General features: G+C 41.1%; 1 protein-coding gene across 1 annotated transcript in view; it reads right to left on the reverse strand.

The window, feature by feature from the left end:
* Positions 1 to 1,333: 1,333 nt before the first annotated feature.
* RMDN2 (regulator of microtubule dynamics 2) overlaps positions 1,334 to 23,179 on the reverse strand; it is a 159,138-nt gene continuing 137,292 nt past the window's right edge. Inside the window, exons 10-12 of the mRNA XM_075338130.1 lie at positions 22,336 to 22,389; positions 13,851 to 13,931; positions 1,334 to 2,348 (exon numbers count right to left, since the gene is read on the reverse strand). Coding sequence (XP_075194245.1) covers positions 2,295 to 2,348; positions 13,851 to 13,931; positions 22,336 to 22,389 — 189 coding nt within the window. The 3' untranslated portion in view covers positions 1,334 to 2,294. The remainder of the gene's footprint in view (positions 2,349 to 13,850; positions 13,932 to 22,335; positions 22,390 to 23,179) is intronic.

Consider the following 23,179-nt stretch of genomic DNA (forward strand, 5'->3'; position numbering starts at 1 on the left):
TGTACTGCAAAGAAGAAAAAAAATAAATAAATTTTTACTACGTCTTACTTTCGGGGTACGTCTTACATTAGCCGACCCCCCCAAAACCCCCACTACGTCTTACTATCGGGGGTGTCTTACTATCGGGGAAACACGGTATTTTACATTACTGAAATGGTTTAGGATCCATTTTTCTAAAAGTGAAAACCAACAGCAGTTGCATAGGTGGGATACCTTGCTCTGCTGTAGGGTTACCTACTTTTGTCAGTAACGCAGTACATCTGTGTTTTCTACTTTTATTTGCTTTCATAAAATGTAGCCTGTATATTTCACACAGAAATAATCCCTAATGTTTTGTTTCTTTATCATCCAGGTTTCACATCCAAATGTTACCAGAGAAAAGAACAAACTTTGTAGAAGACGTGTCTTCGTCAACAGTGACATGTTCCTTGATTTGAAAACCTTGCGTAATCAATTTATGGCTATGTGCGCACAGTGCGTTTTCCGCGGCGTTTGTGCGCGTTTTTCGGGTGCGTTTTTGGCCTCAAAACTGCATGACTTTGCTTCCCCAGCAAAGTCTATGAGTTTTCATTTTTGCTGTCCGCACACAACTGTTTTTTTAAGCTGCGTTTTTGAGCTTGAAAAAAAAAATGGACATGTCAATTCTTTCCTGCGTTTTTCTGCGTTTTCCGCCCATGCAATGCATTGAAAAAACGCAGCAAAACGCAGCCAAAAACGCACCAAATCGCAGTAAAAACGCATGCGTTTTTTCGACTCAGGTGCGTTTGTGCGTTTTTAGCGTCCAAAAACGCACAAAAACGCAGCGTCAAAAAAACTCAGCGGGCGCACATAGCCTATTGTTGATTTGCCTAGAGCTATTCATCTATTGACTTCTGGTGTTATTGCTGCATGTTCAGTGATCATTGATTTGAGTAGGTTGAAGTCCTTTACAACTTCCAGTTTGTTGCTCTCTATTTCAAAATGTGTCCTGGTCATACCTGACAGCAGTCAATATCTTTGTCTTGTTTGTGTTGAGTAACAGTCTCATGTTCAAGTTTTCCCGTTTGACACTCTATAATAAGTATTTTGTCTTTGATATGTGGTGCTAGAGAAGGATATTATCAATACCATGGATGGCAAGAGGGACAAACACATTTTGGAATAAATGAAGCCAGACATGTCACTCAAAGCAAGGTTCACCAAGCTACGCTTTGCCTATTTTGGACACATCATACAAAGGGAGCAATCACTGGAGAAGGACATATTGGTGGGAAGAATAGAAGGAACAAAAAAAAAGAAAAGAAGGCTCTTTAATAAAACAAATATTTAGCATAAAATACTTTATTATGTTCTTTAGTATTGCTTATTTAGTACATTATTTCTTATATCATTCCTTCATAAAATATATCAGTATATACAGATGTAAAGTGAAGCCATCATCAGAAAATGAAATATTGTTTAAATATGATTGTGTTATTGCTATTTTATTTATTTTTTTAAATTGGGCATTTTTTTCATATCACATTAAAAACACAAGATTAGTAATCTTCCCACTGGCTACTGCAACTTTTTTAGGCTTATACTTTTTTCTTTCAGGAAGTTTTTCTACAAGTCTCCATAATATCACAGGAAGGATTACAGTGACAGGTAGAAACTCCATACGCAGCTGATAACACAGGATCCACCAATCACAATAGTAAATTAACAGCTGACCCTGCTCCCCCCTCAGTTCACAATGACCTTTGCACACACTCAGATGCTTTAGTACAAAAGATAGGGTTCAGACGATTGTAGCTATGTACATTTATTGTTTCCTAAAATATATTTAGGAAACAATAAATGTATTTTAAAAAATAAAATTAAAAAAATAATATTACACATCACACAAAAAAACCCAAACAGATTTAAACAATAGGTCACTTTCTGATGGTAATTTTCCTTTAAAATTATAATCTTAAAAGTAATGATCTATGCCTGTAGATTTCATTATTTTCATTGGTCCTAAAACCATCTTTTAGCATCATCTTTTCTCCCCAAAAAAAACCCAAACGCTATGTCCACCTCTGCAAACAATTATTTTTAAAACTTCCACACCATATTCCAAAACATCATTGCTGTCTATCAGTATTTCTCTGGCAGACAGCCTATTAGGTCTATTATATAATCTCCCAAACCGTTTTTGTGAAACCGGTCAATCATAAAACAAAAAACTTTAACAATAATTTTACACCATAAATAAAATCATTATTTGCATGATCTATTAGGAGATTTATTGTATCCAAAAGTAATAAATAGTTATTCGGAATTCGTTAATTTCATTGCCTGAGAGACACCGTCAAGGCTTCCAAATCTTTCTGGGCATCAATATCCTAAAATGAAGAAAAATTTATATTAATGAAACTATCATGATAATAAACCAACAATTCAAGGCTCTTTGAGCTCTATTTGAATTACACATCCAAAAAATACAAGTCGGTCAATGCCCAGTGATTCTATAGTTTTATATTAGGGAGTTCAAATACAGCAGTTGTTCTCCAATATACTTCAATACTAGAATTATTCCAATCATTCTGATAATGAAGCACCCAATCCAATAGGAATTCCCATCTCATACACATGGACAACATTGTTGTTACCCAACTGCTAAAACGGAAATAACTTGGAACTAAGAAAAGTAATTGTCAATTTAAAAAGTAAACTTAGCAAATCAGACTTTACATTGTGGTTCTATTTAATCACTATTGGTGGCTATGGGAAAGTAATTAAAGGAAACTGGTAGGAGATTTGTGTTGCCTGAACCACAGACCACATGAATCACACAATGGCTGCTTTATTGAAGCCAGGTACGTTCTCATCTGAAATCATGCGGAGTTTAAAAAAAAAACAAAAAACAAAAAAAAAAAAAGCCTCAACAAAACATACTTTGAAAAGCCATCCGGGAAATTTGTGTCTTGTATGACTATTTCACAAGGTAGGTCCCTGAGGGCTTTCCTACGGCCCACTTACCTTGGCTAACAGGTTTTTCCCTTTACGCAAATAGGGAGCGAGCGTCCAGTCAAGGGGCGCGGAGTGGGGAGAAGCCACTGAGGACCGACCACTTGGTCAGGTCATCTAAGATGTATGGTCTCCAGTCAGTTTCTCAAAGTATGTTTTCTCTGACAAGTTGTAGTGTTTCAGATTAAACATAGACAACTGAAATAACTCACACAGTAGCATTTAGATAATGTGGAGACTCCTTTAAGGGAAAGGATCTATTACAATACTTCAGTATTTGGTGGAAAAAACACATTTTGGGTGAGTTTGATTCTAGTCTGTAACTATATAACTGGATTTTATAGAGATCTTTCTAAACACCTTTTACACCTATGCACATAACCATGAAAAGGATACAGCTTCCACGTGTAATGGCCTATTTTGAGAAGCTAATAAGTAGCAAATTGTAGTGGGAATGCTTGGTCTGAAATAAGGGGCATGTTTTAGCAGGGTAATAATCACCTGACAAACAAGCAAAAAGCCTGTTCGTCATCTGGCACAAAGATTTAAAATCATTGTTATCCGCAGCAGATTGCCCCATGTAAATAAGTGCTTCCCATAATATGGAATTCTATGAGCACAGAATGATCATATTAACGATTGTTCAGTACGCACAGAATGTTCATCAACATATGTAATAAAGTCAGTAAACAACTAACAATCAAATTTCTCACAGCTGATTAGTGGTTGTTTAGCGGCTTGGATATGAAAAAGGAAATGGGGCATTAAATGATAAAAAGTTTCACCATTGTCAGCCAGATTCTGAACTGTAAAAGTAGCGAGGCATTGGAAAGCTCTGCCACACAATATTGTGATGGCTGACAAACCCAAAACAATAATATAATTCAAATCTTTATGCATGCAAGCCTGGATTTGAAGTAGCTATACCTGAATGTATTCTTTTCAAACACCCTGTAGCCAAATCATCTTTGTAAAGTAAGTCAACTATGCCTTCAGGTGCTTATTGGCTACATTCATACGTCCCCATATACATTAACGTCAGCTGACCCAGTCAATATCAATAGCAGCGCCAGTCAATTGAGGGTCAGGGCAGATGTTGATCATATATGTCCAATGTGTCAGCTTTTGGCTTTCTCAGAGTATTAAGGGGCAACCGAACTGACCAGGTGATCACTGTAAACTATACTTTCCACAAGGACCCTGCTACTTCTCCAGACACACTGCACTCTCCTGTGCATAGCTGACATTAGCTAGGCCGCTAATCTACTCTTTGATCTGCTATTAGCAACAGGGGCAGAGCTGACAGGAGATACAGTATAGAAATACTTCTTGGCATTGTAGCCACAGCCCAGATGCTTTACAGTCATCTCAGAAAGAAAAGCAATATTCCAATATATGATTCCCATGAAAATCTAAACAATACTGTAGTAACCATAACCAAGTACCTCTAAATATAACGTCTTTATGCCTATTCATAGGAATGGACATCGGTGCAACAATTGGTGGATGTCTAACTCCTGAGATCTCCAAAGATCAGCTGTTTACTAGGCATATTTGTGTATATTTTATAGTGGATGAATCTGGAATTACAGCTTACCTGGTAAACAATGGGGGGGATGTGTTCAATTAGCTAATCTTTGGTCGTGCCAAGAGATAGACCCCCACCAATTCTTGTATTGATAGCCAATCTTAAGGGAAGGCTATTAATATTCTAATCATAGAAAACTAAAATTTAGGTGTTATGGTTACTATAGTATTGTGTACATGTCCTGACTGGTAAACAAGAAAGTGGAAGCAGTATCTTCAATCAGCTGGTAATTGGATCTCCATTGATCTAATATTGATGGCCTATACTAAAGATAGGTCAACAGTATTATATGGAAAAAGCAAACTTGAAAGATGTGATTTAGCAACACAATAAGTAGATGCATAGTCTTGAAAAAAATCCATATCTACACATTTCAAATGTTAGAACCTTGAACCACTACAAAGTGTTTAGTAAAAGTTGGATTTCAATCAACTCTCTGATGCAAGAGACATCAGATTTTGCAAGTGATTTCCTGGGTTCCAGCCCAGCACTCAGCTGCTCCACGCATCAGTCAAGTCACCTTTCACTGATCACCAGCAAGGTGGTGGGTGATCTCTCCAGTTTCTATTATATATTTGCTACAACAATATTCTAGTGCGTGAAAACCCTTTAAACAAATGGATGGCACATGACAGTCATAAAACTACATTTTAATATTTTCTTCATTTATGTGAATATTTATGTTGAAACGTGCTATGACTAGCTGACTAAATTGGATGTTTAAAGGTATCTGTCACCTGGTTTATGCAGACGCATCTGAGAGTAGGGACAAAAATCCGGATTCAAATCCTGCACCACTCACTTGGCTTTTTACTGTTATTTTATAAAGCCCTATTGTATCTGCTGCAGCCCTTCTCATCCTCCCAGCGACAATCTATTGCTACATGGACTGCGATAGTCATGAGCTGTGGCTATCTTCCCCACCACTGATTGACATGTTTCTGCCTAGACTGCCAATCAATCAAAGCTTTAAACAGAGATCATCATTGAGAAGACTAGAAGGACCGCAGCAGATAAAACATACATAACATGTGTGTATATATATTTCTTTTTTTATTATTGTTTTATTTTTAATGGTGAACTTTTATTTTTTTATTCTCTAATATTTTTTTTTAAAAAATGTCCCCACTTTTCTTTTAGTGATTTTACTACTCACACTAGGGGACATTACGACTACACAATCTAATCACTTGTCCTGATCAGAGCATTGCTTCAGCATCGCTCTGATCAGCAGAAATGCTGATCTTCTGTGAATGCCAACGCTTTGCCGGTATTCAAAGGAAGTGAGTCATTGCAGTGACCAGGGTCATCATCTGACCCTACACTGCCATGCCAACCCCACTGGCGCCCCATGATAGCGTCATGGGGCAGCCGATGGCCAGGAGGGAATGGAGTAATCCCCGCCTTAGTTCATTAGATCACGCTGTCAAAGTTTGACTGTGCGATCTAAGGGGTAAAAAAGGGAAGATCCAACCGCATCTGTTAGCCTCACATGTCTGCTGATCAGATCAGACACAGGATAGACATGGCCAAGGATGTACTGGTACGCCCATGGTCATGAAGATATCAAAGGGAATCTGCCAGTAGGTTTTTGCCATATATGTATGGGTTGAGAGCATGTTTCCAATGATTTCTTACTTAATAGACTATGTATTGGTTCAATAAAATCAGTTATTTTTAATCAGCCGAAAGTTATCATTTCAGGATTAGGTGTCTCGTGCCTGCTAGTCAACTGGTCTCTGTAACCTCATTCCCACCACTGTTTGTCAGCTCACTGTTAATGTACAGTGTACGCAGAAATGTCACTGGGATGAGATGACTGGATAGGGACTCCTAGGCTGGCTCTGAGACTGGGGACCCTGTGCTGTGCCTTAGCTCAGAGATACGCTTGATGGTAGCGAGGTCTGCGTCGCCAGTGTGATCCTAATGCCTGTCCATTCCCTAGTGTAACTCCCCTCCCCTATCTCCACTCAAGGGGTGAGCCAGGCCCGTAGTCACAAACCCCATAACTAAACACAGACAGGGGAAAACCCAAAACTCGTACACACTGCAATCAAACACAAAAGGAGCGACATACAATACGTGCAAAGCAAAAAACATAAAAGGGAGGAAGTAAACAGACAACCGCGAAACTTCCACACCGCACAATAAGCACACTACAAATCACAATAATAATACCGGAATCACTGGACAAGCTGTAGTTATTATCGGGACTGAGAAGCAGGATCCAGTACCTTATATAGAAAGGAGACTGCTGTGATGGGTAATTAGCAACCTGAGCTCTTAGCAGAGTTCCCCACGTAAGCAGGAATTAACTCCTGCAGGACTGAGGAACAGTGCACATGAAATAGCCGACGTCCAGCACTGGCTGAACAACTAGGAGACATCAGGTTGCCTGTCAGGCTCTGCAGAGTGAAAAGAGACAGACGCAGCCATGACACCTAAGGAATCTGGAACCAATCAGTGGAGTGGGTGGGGTTATACATAGCTCAGCATTCAAACTTCACAGCTGGAACAATGTATTTTGATAAGAACCGTTCTCCTGGCACCCACAAATGCAGATTTGTCTGCCAGACTCCAAGTTGGTAAAGCAGGACACTACAAAAATAACGCACTGCAGTTTTGCATTATAAATTTCTTGCTGATCCTACTTACAAGGGTTTAGCCAACCAGAGCCGTGTAGTATGTATAGAATTCATATAGTAAATGTATTCATCCAAAGCATCAGAGCAATAAAACTAAATTACATTGTGTGCTGAATTATTAGGCAAATGAGTATTTTGATCACATGATAATTTTTATACATGTTGTCCTACTCCAAGCTGTATAGGCTTGAGAGCCAACTACCAATTAAGTAAATCAGGTGATGTGCATCTCTGTAATGAGGAGGGGTGTGGTGTAATGAATTCAACACCCTATATAAGAGGTGTTTAATTATTAGCCAACTTCCTTTCCTTTGGCAAAATGGGTCAGAAGAGAGATTTGACGGGCTCTGAAAAGTCCAAAATTGTGAGATGTCTTGCAGAGGGGATGCAGCAGTCTTGAAATTGCCAAACTTTTGAAGCGTGATCACTGAACAATCAAGCGTTTCATGGCAAATAGCCAACAGGGTTGCAAGAACAGTGTTCGGCAAAAAAGGCACAAAGTAACTGCCCATGAATTGAGAAAAATCAAGCATGAAGCTGCCAAGATGCCATTTGCCACCAGTGTGGCCATATTTCAGAGCTGTAACGTTACTGGAGTATCAAAAAGCACAAGGTGTGCCATACTCAGGGACATGGTCAAGGTAAGAAAGGCTGAAAAACGACCACCTTTGAACAAGAAACATAAGATAAAATGCCAAGACTGGGCCAAGAAATATCTCAAGACTGATTTTTCAAAGGTTTTATGGACTGATGAAATGAGAGTGACTCTTGATGGGCCAAATGGATGGGCCAAAGCTGGATCAGTAAAGGGAAGAGAGCTCCACTCTTACTAAGATGACAGCAAGGTGGAGATGGGGTACTGCTATGGGCTGGTATCATCAAAGATTAACTTGTGGGACCTTTTTGGATTGAGGATGGAGTGAAGCTCAACTTCCAGACCTACTGCCAGATTCTAGAAGACAACTTCTTCAAGCAGTGGTACAGGAAGAAGTCGGTATCGTTCAAGAAAAACATGATTTTCATGCAGGACAATGCTCCATCACATGGATCCAACTACTCCACAGCGTGGATGGCCAGTAAAGGTCTACAAAATGTAAAAACAATACCATGACCCCCTTGTTCACCTGATCTGAACCCCATAGAGAACCTGTGGTCCCTCATAAAATGTAAGATCTACAGGAGGGAGAACAGTGTCTGGGACGCTGTGGTGGCTGCTGCACGCAATGTTGATCGAGCAACAGATCAAGCAACTGACAGAATCAATGGATGGAAGGCTATTGAGAGTCATCATAAAGAAAGCTATATTGGTCACTAATTTTTGGGGTTTTGCTTTTGCATGTCAGAAACGTTTATTTCTAAATTTTGTGCAGTTATATAGGTTTACGTGGTGAAAATAAACAAGTGAGATGGGAATATATTTGGTTTTTATTAAGTTGCCTAATAATTCTGCACAGTAATAGTTACCTGCACAAACAGATATGCTCCTAAGATAGCCAAATCTAAAAAAAACCCCACTCCAACTTCCAAAAATATTAAGCTTTGAGATTTATGAACCTTTTGGGTTGATTGACAAAATAGTTGTTTATCAATATTAAAAAAAAATCTTCTAAAATACAACTTGCTTAACCCCTTCACCCCCGGCCACTAAAACACCCTAATGACCGGGCCATTTTTTGCAATTCTGACCAGTGTCACTTTGACAGGTTATAACTCTGGGACGCTTCAACGGATCCTGGCGATTCTGAGATTGTTTTTTCGTGACATATTGTACTTCATGTCAGTGGTAAATTTAGGCCGATATTTTTTGCGTTTATTTGTGAAAATTTAGGAAATTTGGCGAAAATTTTGAAAATTTCGCAATTTTCAAACTTTGAAAATTTATGCCCATAAATCTGAGAAATATGTCACACAAAATAGTTACTAAATAACATTTCCCACTTGTCTACTTTACATCAGCGCAATTTTCGAAACAAATTTTTTTTTCGTTAGGAAGTTAGAAGGGGTCAAAGTTCATCAGCAATTTCTCATTTTTCCAACAAAATTTAGAAAATAATTTTTTTTAGGGACCACATCACATTTGAGGTGACTTTGAGAGACCGAGGTGACAGAAAATACCCAAAAGTGACCCCATTCTAAAAACTGCACCCCTCACTCTGCTCAAAACCACATCCAAAAAGTTTATTAACCCTTTAGGTGCTTCACAGGAACCAAAGCAATGTGGAAGGAAAAAATGAAAATTTTACTTTTTAACACAAAAATGTTACTTTAGCCATAAAATTTTCATTTTCACAAGGGAGAAAAGAGAAAGTGCACCCTACAATTTATTGTGCATTTTCTCCTGAGTACGCCGATACCCCATATGTGGTAAAAATCAATTGTTTGGGTGCACAGCGGAGCTCGGAAGGGAAGGAGCGCCATTTGAATTTTTGAACGCAAAATTAGCTGCACTCATTAGCGGACACCATGTCGGGTTTGAAGACCCCCTGAGGTGCCTAAACAATGGAGCTCCCCCACAAGTGACTCCATTTTGGAAACTAGAGCCCTCAAATATTTTTTCTAGATGTTTGATGAGCACTTTGAACACCTGGGGGCTTCACAGAAGTTTATAACATTGAGCCGTGAAAAGAAAAAAATTTTTTTTTACCACAAAACTGTTGCTTCAACTAGGTAGCTTTTTTTTTCACAAGGGTATCGGGAAAAAATGCAACATAAAATGTATTGTCCATTTTCTCCTGAGTACGCAGATACCTCATATGTGGTGGAAATCAAATGTTTGGACACACGGCAGTGCTTGGAATGCAAGGAGCGCCATTTGAATTTTTGAACGCAAAATTAGCTGCACTAATTAGCGGACGCCATGTCGGGTTTGAAGACCCCCTGAGGTGCCTAAACAATGGAGCTCCCCCACAAGTGACCCCATTTTGGAAACTAGAGCCCTCAAATATTTTTTCTAGATGTTTGATGAGCACTTTGAACACCTGGGGGCTTCACAGAAGTTTATAACGTTGAGCCGTGAAAAGAAAAAATTTTTTTTTTACCACAAAACTGTTGCTTCAACTAGGTAGCTTTTTTTTTCACAAGGGTATTGGGAAAAAATGCAACATAAAATATATTGTCCATTTTCTCCTGAGTACGCAGATACCTCATATGTGGTGGAAATCAAATGTTTGGACACACGGCAGTGCTCGGAATGCAAGGAGCGCCATTTGAATTTTTGAACGCAAAATTAGCTGCACTAATTAGCGGACGCCATGTCGGGTTTGAAGACCCCCTGAGGTGCCTAAACAATGGAGCTCCCCCACAAGTGACCCCATTTTGGAAACTAGAGCCCTCAAATATTTTTTCTAGATGTTTGATGAGCACTTTGAACACCTGGGGGCTTCACAGAAGTTTATAACGTTGAGCCGTGAAAAGAAAAAAATTTTTTTTTACCACAAAACTGTTGCTTCAACTAGGTAGCTTTTTTTCACAAGGGTATTGGGAAAAAATGCAACATAAAATGTATTGTCCATTTTCTCCTGAGTACGCAGATACCTCATATGTGGTGGAAATCAAATGTTTGGACACACGGCAGTGCTCGGAAGGCAAGGAGCGCCATTTAAATGCAAAATTAGCTGCACTCATTAGCGGACGCCATGTCAGGTTTGAAGACCCCCTGAGGTGCCTAAACAATAGAGCTCCCCCACAAGTGACCCCATTTTGGAAACTAGAGCCCTCAAATATTTTTTCTAGATGTTTGATGAGCACTTTGAACACCTGGGGGCTTCACAGAAGTTTATAACGTTGAGCCGTGAAAAGAAAAAATTTTTTTTTTACCACAAAACTGTTGCTTCAACTAGGTAGCTTTTTTTTTCACAAGGGTATTGGGAAAAAATGCAACATAAAATGTATTGTCCATTTTCTCCTGAGTACGCAGATACCTCATATGTGGTGGAAATCAAATGTTTGGACACACGGCAGTGCTCGGAAGGCAAGGAGCGCCATTTAAATGCAAAATTAGCTGCACTCATTAGCGGACGCCATGTCAGGTTTGAAGACCCCCTGAGGTGCCTAAACAATGGAGCTCCCCCACAAGTGACCCCATTTTGGAAACTAGAGCCCTCAAATAATTTTTCTAGATGTTTGGTGAGCACTTTGAACACCTGGGGGCTTCACAGAAGTTTATAGCGTTGAGCCGTGAAAAGAAAAAAAAATTTTTTTACCACAAAACGGTTGCTTCAATTAGGTAGCTTTTTTTTTCACAAGGGTAACAGGAAAAAATGCACCATAAAATGTATTGTGCATTTTCTCCTGAGTACGCAGATACATCATATGTGGTGGAAAGTAATTGTTTGGGCGCATGGCGGGGCTCAGAAGAGAAGGAGCGCCATTTGACAGCAAAATTGGTTGGAATCATTAGCGGACGCCATGTCACGTTTGGAGACCCCCTATGGTGCCTAAACAGTGGAGCTCCCCCACAAGTGACACCATTTTGGAAACTAGAGCCCTCAAATAATTTTTCTAGATGTTTGATGAGCACTTTGAACACCTGGGGGCTTCACAGAAGTTTATAGCGTTGAGCCGTGAAAAGAAAAATTTTTTTTTTACCACAAAACGGTTGCTTCAACTAGGTAGCTTTTTTTTTCACAAGGCTATCAGGAAAAAATGCACCATAAAACGTATTGTGCATTTTCTCCTGAGTACGCAGATACCTCACATGTGGTGGAAAGTAATTGTTTGGGCGCATGGCGGGGCTCAGAAGAGAAGGAGCGCCATTTGACTTTTCAAACGCACAGACGCAGTGCACTGATCGGCCGCTGCAGGACGCACGGTCGGATGCGATAAAAAAAGCGTCGGGGATACGTAAAAAAAAAAGTCACGCCAAAAATTGACCATGGATGCAGATATGTTATGTGCATCCCTGATCAGCGCTCGGCGGGACGCACAGACGGATGCCATACAAAAATTGTCGCGAATACGGAAAAAAGTCACGCCAAAAATTGAGCAGGGATGCCGATCCGTTATCTGCATCCCTGATCAGCGCTCGGCGGGACGCACGGACGGATGCGATACAAAAAGCGTCGCGAATACGGAAAAAAGTCACGCCAAAAATTGAGCAGGGATGCCGATCAGTTATCTGCATCCCTGATCAGCGCTCGGCGGGACGCACGGTCGGACGCGATACAAAAAGCGTCGCGAATACGGAAAAAAGTCACGCCAAAAATTGAGCAGGGATGCCGATCCGTTATCTGCATCCCTGATCAGCGCTCGGCGGGACGCACGGACGGACGCGATACAAAAAGCGTCGCGAATACGGAAAAAAGTCATGCCAAAAACTGACCACGGATGCAGATCCGTTATCTGCATCCCTGATCAGCGCTTGGCGGGACGCACGGACAGATGAAGTGTAAAAATGGACAGGATACAAGAAAAAAAAAAAAAAAAAAGTTATACTCACAGTACCAAGAGGATCACTGACCAGAAGAGTTGCAGAGGAACAAGAAGGCAGTGAGATAGACAGCTTTACACCAGCAGCAGGCAGGACGTTGGACAGATCAGCAGAAGGACCCAGCGATGGAGGCAGATGTGATCGGGCCAGTGAAGACCTCGGACGACCCGTGAAGGCAGGTAAGAGGACGTCGGGGGGGGGGCAGGGGGGGATGGGGAGAGGGGGGGGCAGATGGGGGGCAGATGGGGGGGGGTTAGAGGGAGAGCAGAGGGGGCGGAGAAGCAAAGGCAGAAGGAAGGAACCTTGGAAGCAGAATAGAGATGACAGAGGAGGCAGGCAGATCGCGTGGGGAGCAGATCGGGATGCCGGGGGGCAGATCGGGGCATAGGGGGGCAGATCGGGGCGTAGGGGGGCAGATCTGGGGGGGCACGGGCAGGGGCCTTCACGGGAGCGCACAGGGGCCTTCACGGGAGCGCGCAGGGGCCATCGCCGGAGCGCAATACTTACCTTTGGAGCTGGCGCGGTGACAGCAGAGGCGGCGTCTGCGGCGGCAGCAGCGGTGGCGTGGTACCAAAAGTACCAGCCACTCCACGCTGCAGCCATGTTGGGGGAGGGTCCCCAGAGCAGTACAGGCCTGGGGAGGGCGGCCACCGGCAGATCAGACCGCCCCACTGCACACTGATTGGAGCGATTGCGCGTCATAGCACGATCGCTCCAATCAGTGCTGCAGGGGCTGGGGGCGACATGTTTGAGGTCCACCTATGATATGCTGCAGCAGCTGCGGCATCTCATAGCTGGATCTCACAGGATCGCACTAATTCGGGCATTATTTTTGCCGAAATTAGTGCGATCGATGTGGTTGGCGGTTCAGATTTGAACAGCCAATCACATCGATCGTCGATAGGGGGTGGCGATGCCACCCCCCCTGGGGTCAAGCAAAGGTCCCCTGCTGTAAGAAACAGCAGGGGACATCATTTGAAAGCCGTTGCTATGGCCACGGCAATCAAATGAAGTTTAGGCAGTAAAATTACGTCCCTGATCGTTAAGTCACGTTAAAATAGGACGTAATTTTACTGCCCGCGGTCGTGAAGGGGTTAATAATTCTAATTCTGCACACGGTGTATTCAATAAGAATGTAAACTAAAAGGTCAAGATAAAACAAATCTATGAAATAGCAATTGTACTGTGTTAATATTATATCACTTTTGATCCTTACCTCTTTAGAAACTGATGGTAAGGCTGATGCTTCATCATAGTATTTAAGTGCAAGAGCTTTTTGTCCTAGGTCCTTGTAGCACTAGTATCAAAGAAAAAGAATAAAGGAGGAATAGTTTAGTAATACTAGCCACATAGCATAGGGTACAATAAACTTAAGTGGGAACTGCTCTTTTAGTGAGTTTTGCATAAATTAATTTTTAAAACCCATGTAAGAAACTTTGTAGCATGTTTTATGAAATAGAAATGCTTCCTTCTCCACTTGAGTCCACTTCTTCCACTCCCCTCACCATCCACACTGAAATGAACAACTCAAAGCCATCTTGCTCAATACAATATAGTGATATGTCAGGCTATATCTCCTATTATTAATCACCAAAAGTCCACAATAACTTGTGCACACTTCGTTTGAACGTAGCTACCACAACCTGGCCCCGGGATACCACCCGACCAAGAAAGAAGTGAATAAACACCAAAAATTAGCTATGAAATATTCAATTTTTACTCAACAATTTCATTTAATTTGTAGAATAGAATGTAGAATAATTCTTCTGTCAAGGATAATATGCAGTAATTTCTCTTTCTCTGGTTGCAGCAAAATCATGATGTATGGCTAATTTATATAGTTTGGAATAACCATTGTATCCTAGGGTAGACATAATTTTATTCAATATATCTGGATTTCATGCGCCCCCCCCAGGTGGCTCTCTTGTTTATATGTAAATTAAATTGTTGAGAATAAAAATTGAATATTTCATAGCTAATTTTTGGTGTTTATTCACTTCTTTCTTCGTCGGGTGGTATCCCGGGGCCAGGTTGTGGTAGCTATATCTCCTATTATACCCAAGTAAATGCCTTTGGGGGATTGAGGTGCAGAGTGAGAGGCAGAGACACATATTGTATAGCTTCAAGCTAGCTTATCCTAGTGCAGAAAGCACAGTTACAATGCCAAGTACTGCTGTATAATTTCCTTCATTCATCAATTGTCTCTATGTGGTCCAAAAGGTAAAAAAAAAAAAAAAAAAAGTAGGAACAATTTGTATGTGAGATATAGATAAATATAAAATAATAGGATGTCATATATAATACATGTGCCTTTCATATTTTGATTAACAATCCCATGGTGTCAACATAGGTGTATTTTTTATAAATTTATAATTTTGCATCTTCTGCATAGCGGTGTCTCTTTCATGTTTCTAATAGGGACTTGTTTAGCTTTGGTCATTTACACTTCTATACTTTGTACCATAATCATCATTAAATCATAATGCTCTTTTAATGATAGTCAAATCTTAGGACCTACTCTCATAATCTAGGGATTACATGAGCGCATACTTAGAATTCAGATTATACATACACAGTTAAAGACTTGGTGCACTGGCATTAGAAAGGCGCATTAGGTAGACGCATGTGCATTTGATGAATTTGTGCTGTGCGCATCCCAGTTATCGTTATCCACACACTGTAGATATTTTATATAATCGGAACCACCAGTTGCACCCTTTATCAAGGTTTGCAGAATTATTAGGCAGTTTGTTTTAATCAAGTAAAATGGGCCAAAAAAGAGATTTACAAGGGGCTGCTGATAAGTCTTTGGCTTTGTGATTTTTTTTTGTTTCTATGGTAATCAATGTTACATCACATGAGAGCCTTATGTGTCTAATATATGTTTTCAAAATTTTGCGTTTGTTGCTTATAGCAACGGTGATCTACGGACGCGGGAAATCAAAATGGCGGACTCTAATGCGATATTCACAGCAACTGAGAGCAGAGGAGTAATAAAATTCTTGTTCCTGCAAGGAAAGTCCACAAAGGATGTTTATGGTTATATGTCGCAGACATTCGGGGAGCAATGCCCTTCATATTCCACAGTTAAGAACTGGGTTGCCAAATTTAAAATTGGCCACTTCAGCACCAATGATGAGGAATGTCCTGGCGACAGACAGTGGTTGTTGTTCCGGAGATCGTCGATGCTGTGCACAACCTCATACTGGAAAATCGACGAATTTCAGCTAAAGCAATAGCAGACATTATGGGGATTTCCCGTGAACGTGTTTGTGTTATTATCCATGAACATTTGGACATGAAGACGCTATCTGCAAATAGGGTCCCCAAATGTTTGACAACAGATCAGAGAAGCATGCGAGTGATAACTTCCCTGTCCATTTGTCAGCATTACCGGACTGATAAGAAGTTCCTGGATCAACTGGTCACTATGGATGAGACCTGGATTTATTTCTATGACCCTGAAAACAAGGAGCAGTGAAAAGAAAGGAGGCACAGTGGGTCTCCTCATCCAAAGAAGTTGTCCAAAGGAATCTTGTTCCTGAAAGACCATAACTCTGCTCACACTGCACAAGCGACAACAGCAAAACCGGCAGAGCTGGGCTTCCAGCTGCTTGACCACCCACCTTATTCACCAGATCTAGCTGCCTCCGACTATCATCTGTTTCCAAACCTGAAGAAACACCTCAAGGGTACCAAATTTCACACCATTTCTGATGCCATGGCTGCTATGGATGCCTGGTTTGATGCACAACCGAAATCCTTCTTTTTGCTAGGCTTACAGAACTTGGAATACCGATGTAAGAAGTGTGTTGACATCAGTGGAGAGTATGTGGAATAAATGTAAAGTTTCATCATCCTATCTTGTTTAGTTACATAGTTACTTAAAAGTAAAAAGACCTAGGTCCATCTAGTTCAACCTTCCTCCACCAGTTCTACATTTGGTCACTAAGTCATTTATAACAAACAATGTTTTGTGTACTGAGGAAATTATCCAGCCCTTTTTTAAAGCTGTTTTAATATCTGCCATCACTACCTCTTGTGGTAGGGCATTCCACAGTCTGACTGCTCTAACTGTAAAGAACCCTTTCCTATTTAGCTGTCAGAATCACTTTTCTTCCATCCGCAGTATATGCCCCCTGGTCCTTAGTATTGTCTTTTTGTAATATTGCACTATCAAGGTCAGTTTTTAATATCCTACATAGTTTGGTGTCATCAGCAAAGGCTGACACTTTACCATCAATCCCATCCACAAGGTCATTAATAAAAAGATTAAAAAGAATCGGTCCTAGCACAGATCCCTGCGGCACCCCACTGCTGACTATAGCCCATTTAGAGAATATACCATTTATGACTACTCTTTGTTTCCTATCTTTTAGCCAATTCCTTACCCAGTTGCATATAGTTTCCCCTAGTCCTTGCTTCTGGAGCTTTAGTATAAGGCTATTATGTGGTACAGTATCAAATGCCTTTGCAAAGTCCAAATAAATCACATCAGCTGCATTACCAATATCCAGGTTTGCACTTACGTCCCCCCTTACCCTTTCTGGGTAAAGTCAAAGACTTATCAGCAGCCTGTCGTAACTGATAGAAAAGTCAAAAATTGTTAGAAATGTTACATAGGGATGCAGTCTTCATGAAAATGCTAAGATATTGGGGTGTGATCACAGACCCATCCAAAGTTTTGTTTCAAATTGTCAACAAAGTTGAAGTAAAAATCCAGCTCACCGGTCCTGCAATTCCTAAGCTGGGAGCATGAGTGACTCGCGTGAGGATCGCATCGCATGGATGGCGGCTCTCCTAACAGGTAAGTGTCAGCTTCACATATTTCTATGTAGTGGAGAAACTACTGTCAGGAGAACTGCTGGCCAGTAGGGGTGATGCGATCCTTGCTCCAGCCTAATAAGAAAAAAAGGAAGATATCCAGCACTGTGGGAATGAGCTTGAAAAAACTTGTATATTTTATTTCTGGAACATACACGCGAACATGGAAAAGTCAGTAGCAATTCAGCAAATAACGCGTTTCAACCATAAGGTCTTAGTCATGGTTCAATTAGTACCATCACTATCATATGGTACGACATCAAGCTCTGAAAAAATATAAAGAACAATAGGTGTCTCCTTTTGAACTTTAAAAAAAAAAAAATACAGGATTATTACACCAGCGGACAAAGGTAGGGCTTTTGTAATTTTGGATGTGGATTCACATAAAAAGAACTCCTGTCCAAACGTTTCAGAAAATTATTTCTAATTTGGGGCAAAAGGGGATAAATGCTGGGATCTTGAAAAGAAAAAAAAAATAGGGTGAATTTATGGTAGCAATTTGCTCTATAAGGCCCTGTGCTCTCATGCTGCGGATTTTACCGCAGAATTGCTGTGGATTTCGCTGAAGGAATGCTGCAGAAAATGTTTATAACATTCCTCATTCATTCTCCAGCAAAACCTATGGTGATAAAGAAATGCTGTGCGCACACTGCGTTATTTTGTCCCTGCGGGTTTTGCTGCAAAATTTCCGCTGCGTAATTAATGTGCATGTCACTTCTTTTTCGCAGGTACCTGCGGTTTTTGCCATAGAAATGGTAAAAAAACGCAGGGAACAACCTGCGGAAAATTTGCGGCAATACCACGGCAAAATGAAGTAAAACTGCATGCGGTTTTCGGGTGTGGCTTGCTGCGTTTTTTTATCACAACTGCAGTAATCTTTCAGAAGGTGCGGAATTTTCTTAAGAAAATTCCATTTTCTAGTGCGCACAGGGCCTTAAGGCTACTTTACACGCTGCGATATCGGTCCCGATATCGCTAGCGTGGGTACCCGCCCCCATCTGTTGTGCGACATGGGCAAATCGCTGCCCGTGCCGCACAACATCGCACAGACCCGTCACACATACTTACCTGCCCGGCGACGTCGCTGTGACCGGCGAACCGCCTCCTTTCTAAGGGGGCGGTCCGTGCGGCGTCACAGCGACGTCACTGAGCGGCCGCCCAATAGAAGCGGAGGGGCGGAGATGAGTGGCCGGAACATCCCGCCCACCTCCTTCCTTCCTCATAGCGGCCGGGAGGCAGGTAAGGAGAGGTTCCTCGTTCCTGCAGCGTCACACATAGCGATGTGTGCTGCCGCAGGAGCGACGAACTACATCGTTACTGCTGCAGTAACGATAATCGAGAATGGACCCCCATGTCACCGATGAGCGATTTTGCATGTTTTTGCAACGATGCAAAATCGCTCATCGGTGTCACACACAGCAACATCGCTAATGCGGCCGGATGTGCGTCACAAATTCCGTGACCCCAACGACTCCGCATTAGCGATGTCGCAGCGTGTAAAGCCCCCTTTACTCCTGTTTTCCATTCCTTACATAATGTACAGAAGCCAATTAACCCCTCTCCCATGTGTCCCCTAGCTGCAGAAATTAGTTCCCTCAATGAAAATTTAAGTGGGTGGGTAGACGGCTTGTTACAACCTTTAAGTAAACAAATTCCTCGGATCCTTAACATATATTGCAACTGTTGTCTGCGATTAAAGAGCTGCTGAATTATAGGTGGATCGCATGCAATACATTTTAATGTTTCAAATGCTTTGCAGTCATCAGCCCTATTTCAATAACAAAACTTTATATTGTACATATTTGATTATATACAGTTAGGTCCAGAAATATTTGGACAGTGACACAATTTTCGCGAGTTGGGCTCTGCATGCCACCACATTGGATTTGAAATGAAATCTCTACAACAGAATTCAAGTGCAGATTGTAACGTTTAATTTGAAGGTTTGAACAAAAATATCTGATAGAAATTGTAGGAATTTTACACATTTCTTTACAAACACTCCACATTTTAGGAGGTCAAAAGTAATTGGACAAATAAACCAAACCCAAACAAAATATTTTTATTTTCAATATTTTGTTGCGAATCCTTTGGAGGCAATCACTGCCTTAAGTCTGGAACCCATGGACATCACCAAACGCTGGGTTTCCTCCTTCTTAATGCTTTGCCAGGCCTTTACAGCCGCAGCCTTCAGGTCTTGCTTGTTTGTTGGTCTTTCCGTCTTAAGTCTGGATTTGAGCAAGTGAAATGCATGCTCAATTGGGTTAAGATCTGGTGATTGACTTGGCCATTGCAGAATGTTCCACTTTTTTGCACTCATGAACTCCTGGGTAGCTTTGGCTGTATGCTTGGGGTCATTGTCCATCTGTACTATGAAGCGCCGTCCGATCAACTTTGCGGCATTTGGCTGAATCTGGGCTGAAAGTATATCCCGGTACACTTCAGAATTCATCCGGCTACTCTTGTCTGCTGTTATGTCATCAATAAACACAAGTGACTCAGTGCCATTGAAAGCCATGCATGCCCATGCCATCACGTTGCCTCCACCATGTTTTACAGAGGATGTGGTGTGCTTTGGATCATGTGCCGTTCCCTTTCTTCTCCAAACTTTTTTCTTCCCATCATTCTGGTACAGGTTGATCTTTGTCTCATCTGTCCATAGAATACTTTTCCAGAACTGAGCTGGCTTCATGAGGTGTTTTTCAGCAAATTTAACTCTGGCCTGTCTATTTTTGGAATTGATGAATGGTTTGCATCTAGATGTGAACCCTTTGTATTTACTTTCATGGAGTCTTCTCTTTACTGTTGACTTAGAGACAGATACACCTACTTCACTGAGAGTGTTCTGGACTTCAGTTGATGTTGTGAACGGGTTCTTCTTCACCAAAGAAAGTATGCGGCGATCATCCACCACTGTTGTCATCCGTGGACGCCCAGGCCTTTTTGAGTTCCCAAGCTCACCAGTCAATTCCTTTTTTCTCAGAATGTACCCGACTGTTGATTTTGCTACTCCAAGCATGTCTGCTATCTCTCTGATGGATTTTTTCTTTTTTTTCAGCCTCAGGATGTTCTGCTTCACCTTAATTGAGAGTTCCTTAGACCGCATGTTGTCTGGTCACAGCAACAACTTCCAAATGCAAAACCACACACCTGTAATCAACCCCAGACCTTTTAACTACTTCATTGATTACAGGTTAACGAGGGAGACGCCTTCAGAGTTAATTGCAGCCCTTAGAGTCCCTTGTCCAATTACTTTTGGTCCCTTGAAAAAGAGGAGGCTATGCATTACAGAGCTATGATTCCTAAACCCTTTCTCCGATTTGGATGTGAAAACTCTCATATTGCAGCTGGGAGTGTGCACTTTCAGCCCATATTATATATATAATTGTATTTCTGAACATGTTTTTGTAAACAGCTAAAATAACAAAACTTGTGTCACTGTCCAAATATTTCTGGCCCTGACTGTAGTTGTGTGCCCTGTTTTTGTGTATAAGCTTTTTCTGCTTTGTGAAGTATGTATTCCTTTATAAACACGGGCAGCATCACATTTATATCCAATGATGGTGCCTACTCCTTTTAAGTATATTACATGAGCCTGTCAGGTCAGAGAATACAATAAACCTGCACATGTAGAGTTAATCTGCTGGTTAATAGCATTAGGAAGGTGTCTGACTGCAATACTGAAAGCGCAGCACCTGGGAGAAAATTAACTTTATTTCTCCCAGAAACTGTCGGCTTTCAAAGTTGTGCTGGCAACGTTTCAGTTACCACTCCCAACACTGAGCGGTGGCCATAAGCAAGTCCCTGACACTTTGACTGACAGCTCGCTCTGTACTGATAAACTGCAGATCTGTCAGTCAAAGTGCAGAGGCGTGCTCACAGCTCCAGCTCACAGAATACTGAGCAGTGACTGTAGCTGCGTCAGGATACCTGTATTACTGAAACCCGGGAGCTCCAGGGAGGAATAAAATACATTTTCTCCCGAGTGCCGCACTTTTAGTACTACAGCTGGGCATCTATCTGATGATATTAGCCTGCAGATAAACGGTATATATGCAGATTAATAGTGTGATCTGATATGACAGGCTCCCTTTAAACTTTTGTTAGTGACTGTGACAGATCAAAGAAGCTAGTCTCCACCCTCCAGCTCAGAGACAGTTGCAAATTGGAGATCAAGGGTGCAGAGTGGAAAACTGGTGAAAAATTTAGGAAACAATCATATAATAGCCAGAAATAACGCTATTCCTCATGTGCACATACACAGAATAGCTTATTCTGAAGATTTACTTAAAAGCATAGTTCCCATTAAAGACATTTAAAAGGGGATTCCCATCTCCAAGATCATATCCCAATTTGTAGAAGGAATAATAATGGCAAATACCTCCAATTAGAAATGTAGTACAGTTCTCCTGATATAGCCATGTCTCTTACTTTATGTGCAGGGCATTGTAGCTTAGGAATCCATGGCTATGACAACAAGCAACTAACGAACTGTCACTATTCGATTGGACGTAACCACAGATACCCAAGCTGCAATGCCCTGCACGTTAGGTACGAGACAAAGCTATAGCAAGAGAACTATACTACATTTCTAATTGGAGGTATTTACTAATATTACTATTTTTATTACACCTACTATATATTGGGCTAGGATCTTGGAGATGGGAATACCCCTGTAAGTCCCTTGTCTTGTAGATCATTCATTCTGTAGTTGATTAAACCTCCATAATACCCAATGAAAGAGCATGCTAAGATTTATCTTCCTAATGGGAGTCCATATGATTCCATATACAATCAGAATAACACTAATGCACAGTATGAGACCATAGCACAGATTATATAATGTCAGCGTGCATCAGGCAACACCATCCTCTTACCTTTGCCAGATACACGTAGTTGAATTTGGAGTACCCAGGATGCATTTCTTCAGCCTTTAAAATAAAGAAGAAAACTTTGTTAAACAAAAAAAAAAAAATTACAATACAAAAGCAGAAAAGGAAACAATGTATACCACACAGAGTATTAGCAAATGTGACGACTACTACTATAATTTATTGTATATTCGAATACATTGATTTTTAACAATTAAGTTTTTGTATCTATTCAGTTTATCATTATTGAAAGGGGGTTCGTGGCATACAATATTTATGGTCTAAGGGTGAAGATTGGAAGGGACCTCAGGGTGACCACAGAAAGGGGGTCGCTCAGTGGCATTCAGCCTCTTCTGTAGTAACAAACACAGCACCACTTGGTCCATACAGCTTTGTCTGGACCTATAGCCGAGTACCATTTGCTTGAATAGGGCTAAGCACAGCATCAGACATGAGCAGTACGGAGTTGATTACGGCACGTTCTCACAGATATCTACGACATAAGTTTAAATAACACAACTGTAATTTCCATCACATCAGAATGACTTGTTCAATTTTCATGGTTGTGAATAATAACAAATTAAGGAAATGTTGTGACTCAATCGGAAAATGAAGACTGAAATGTCATGGGTATGAGGATCTTTGCAATATGAACATGTGATTTCAGAGTCTAAAAAAGGGAAATATGATTATTGGTACAGGACATTATTTGGTAATCACAATAGACTTTCTGTAGCTGTCAGGAAAGAAATACATATGGCAATACTGCCAAAGTGGGCTTCCTATATTTACAACTTATCCACAGGTTAGAATAGAACACTGGTCAACCATAACAAAATCATCAGCAAAT

Source organism: Anomaloglossus baeobatrachus, chromosome 3, assembly GCF_048569485.1.
Source record: "Anomaloglossus baeobatrachus isolate aAnoBae1 chromosome 3, aAnoBae1.hap1, whole genome shotgun sequence".
Taxonomy (NCBI): Eukaryota; Metazoa; Chordata; class Amphibia; order Anura; family Aromobatidae; genus Anomaloglossus; species Anomaloglossus baeobatrachus.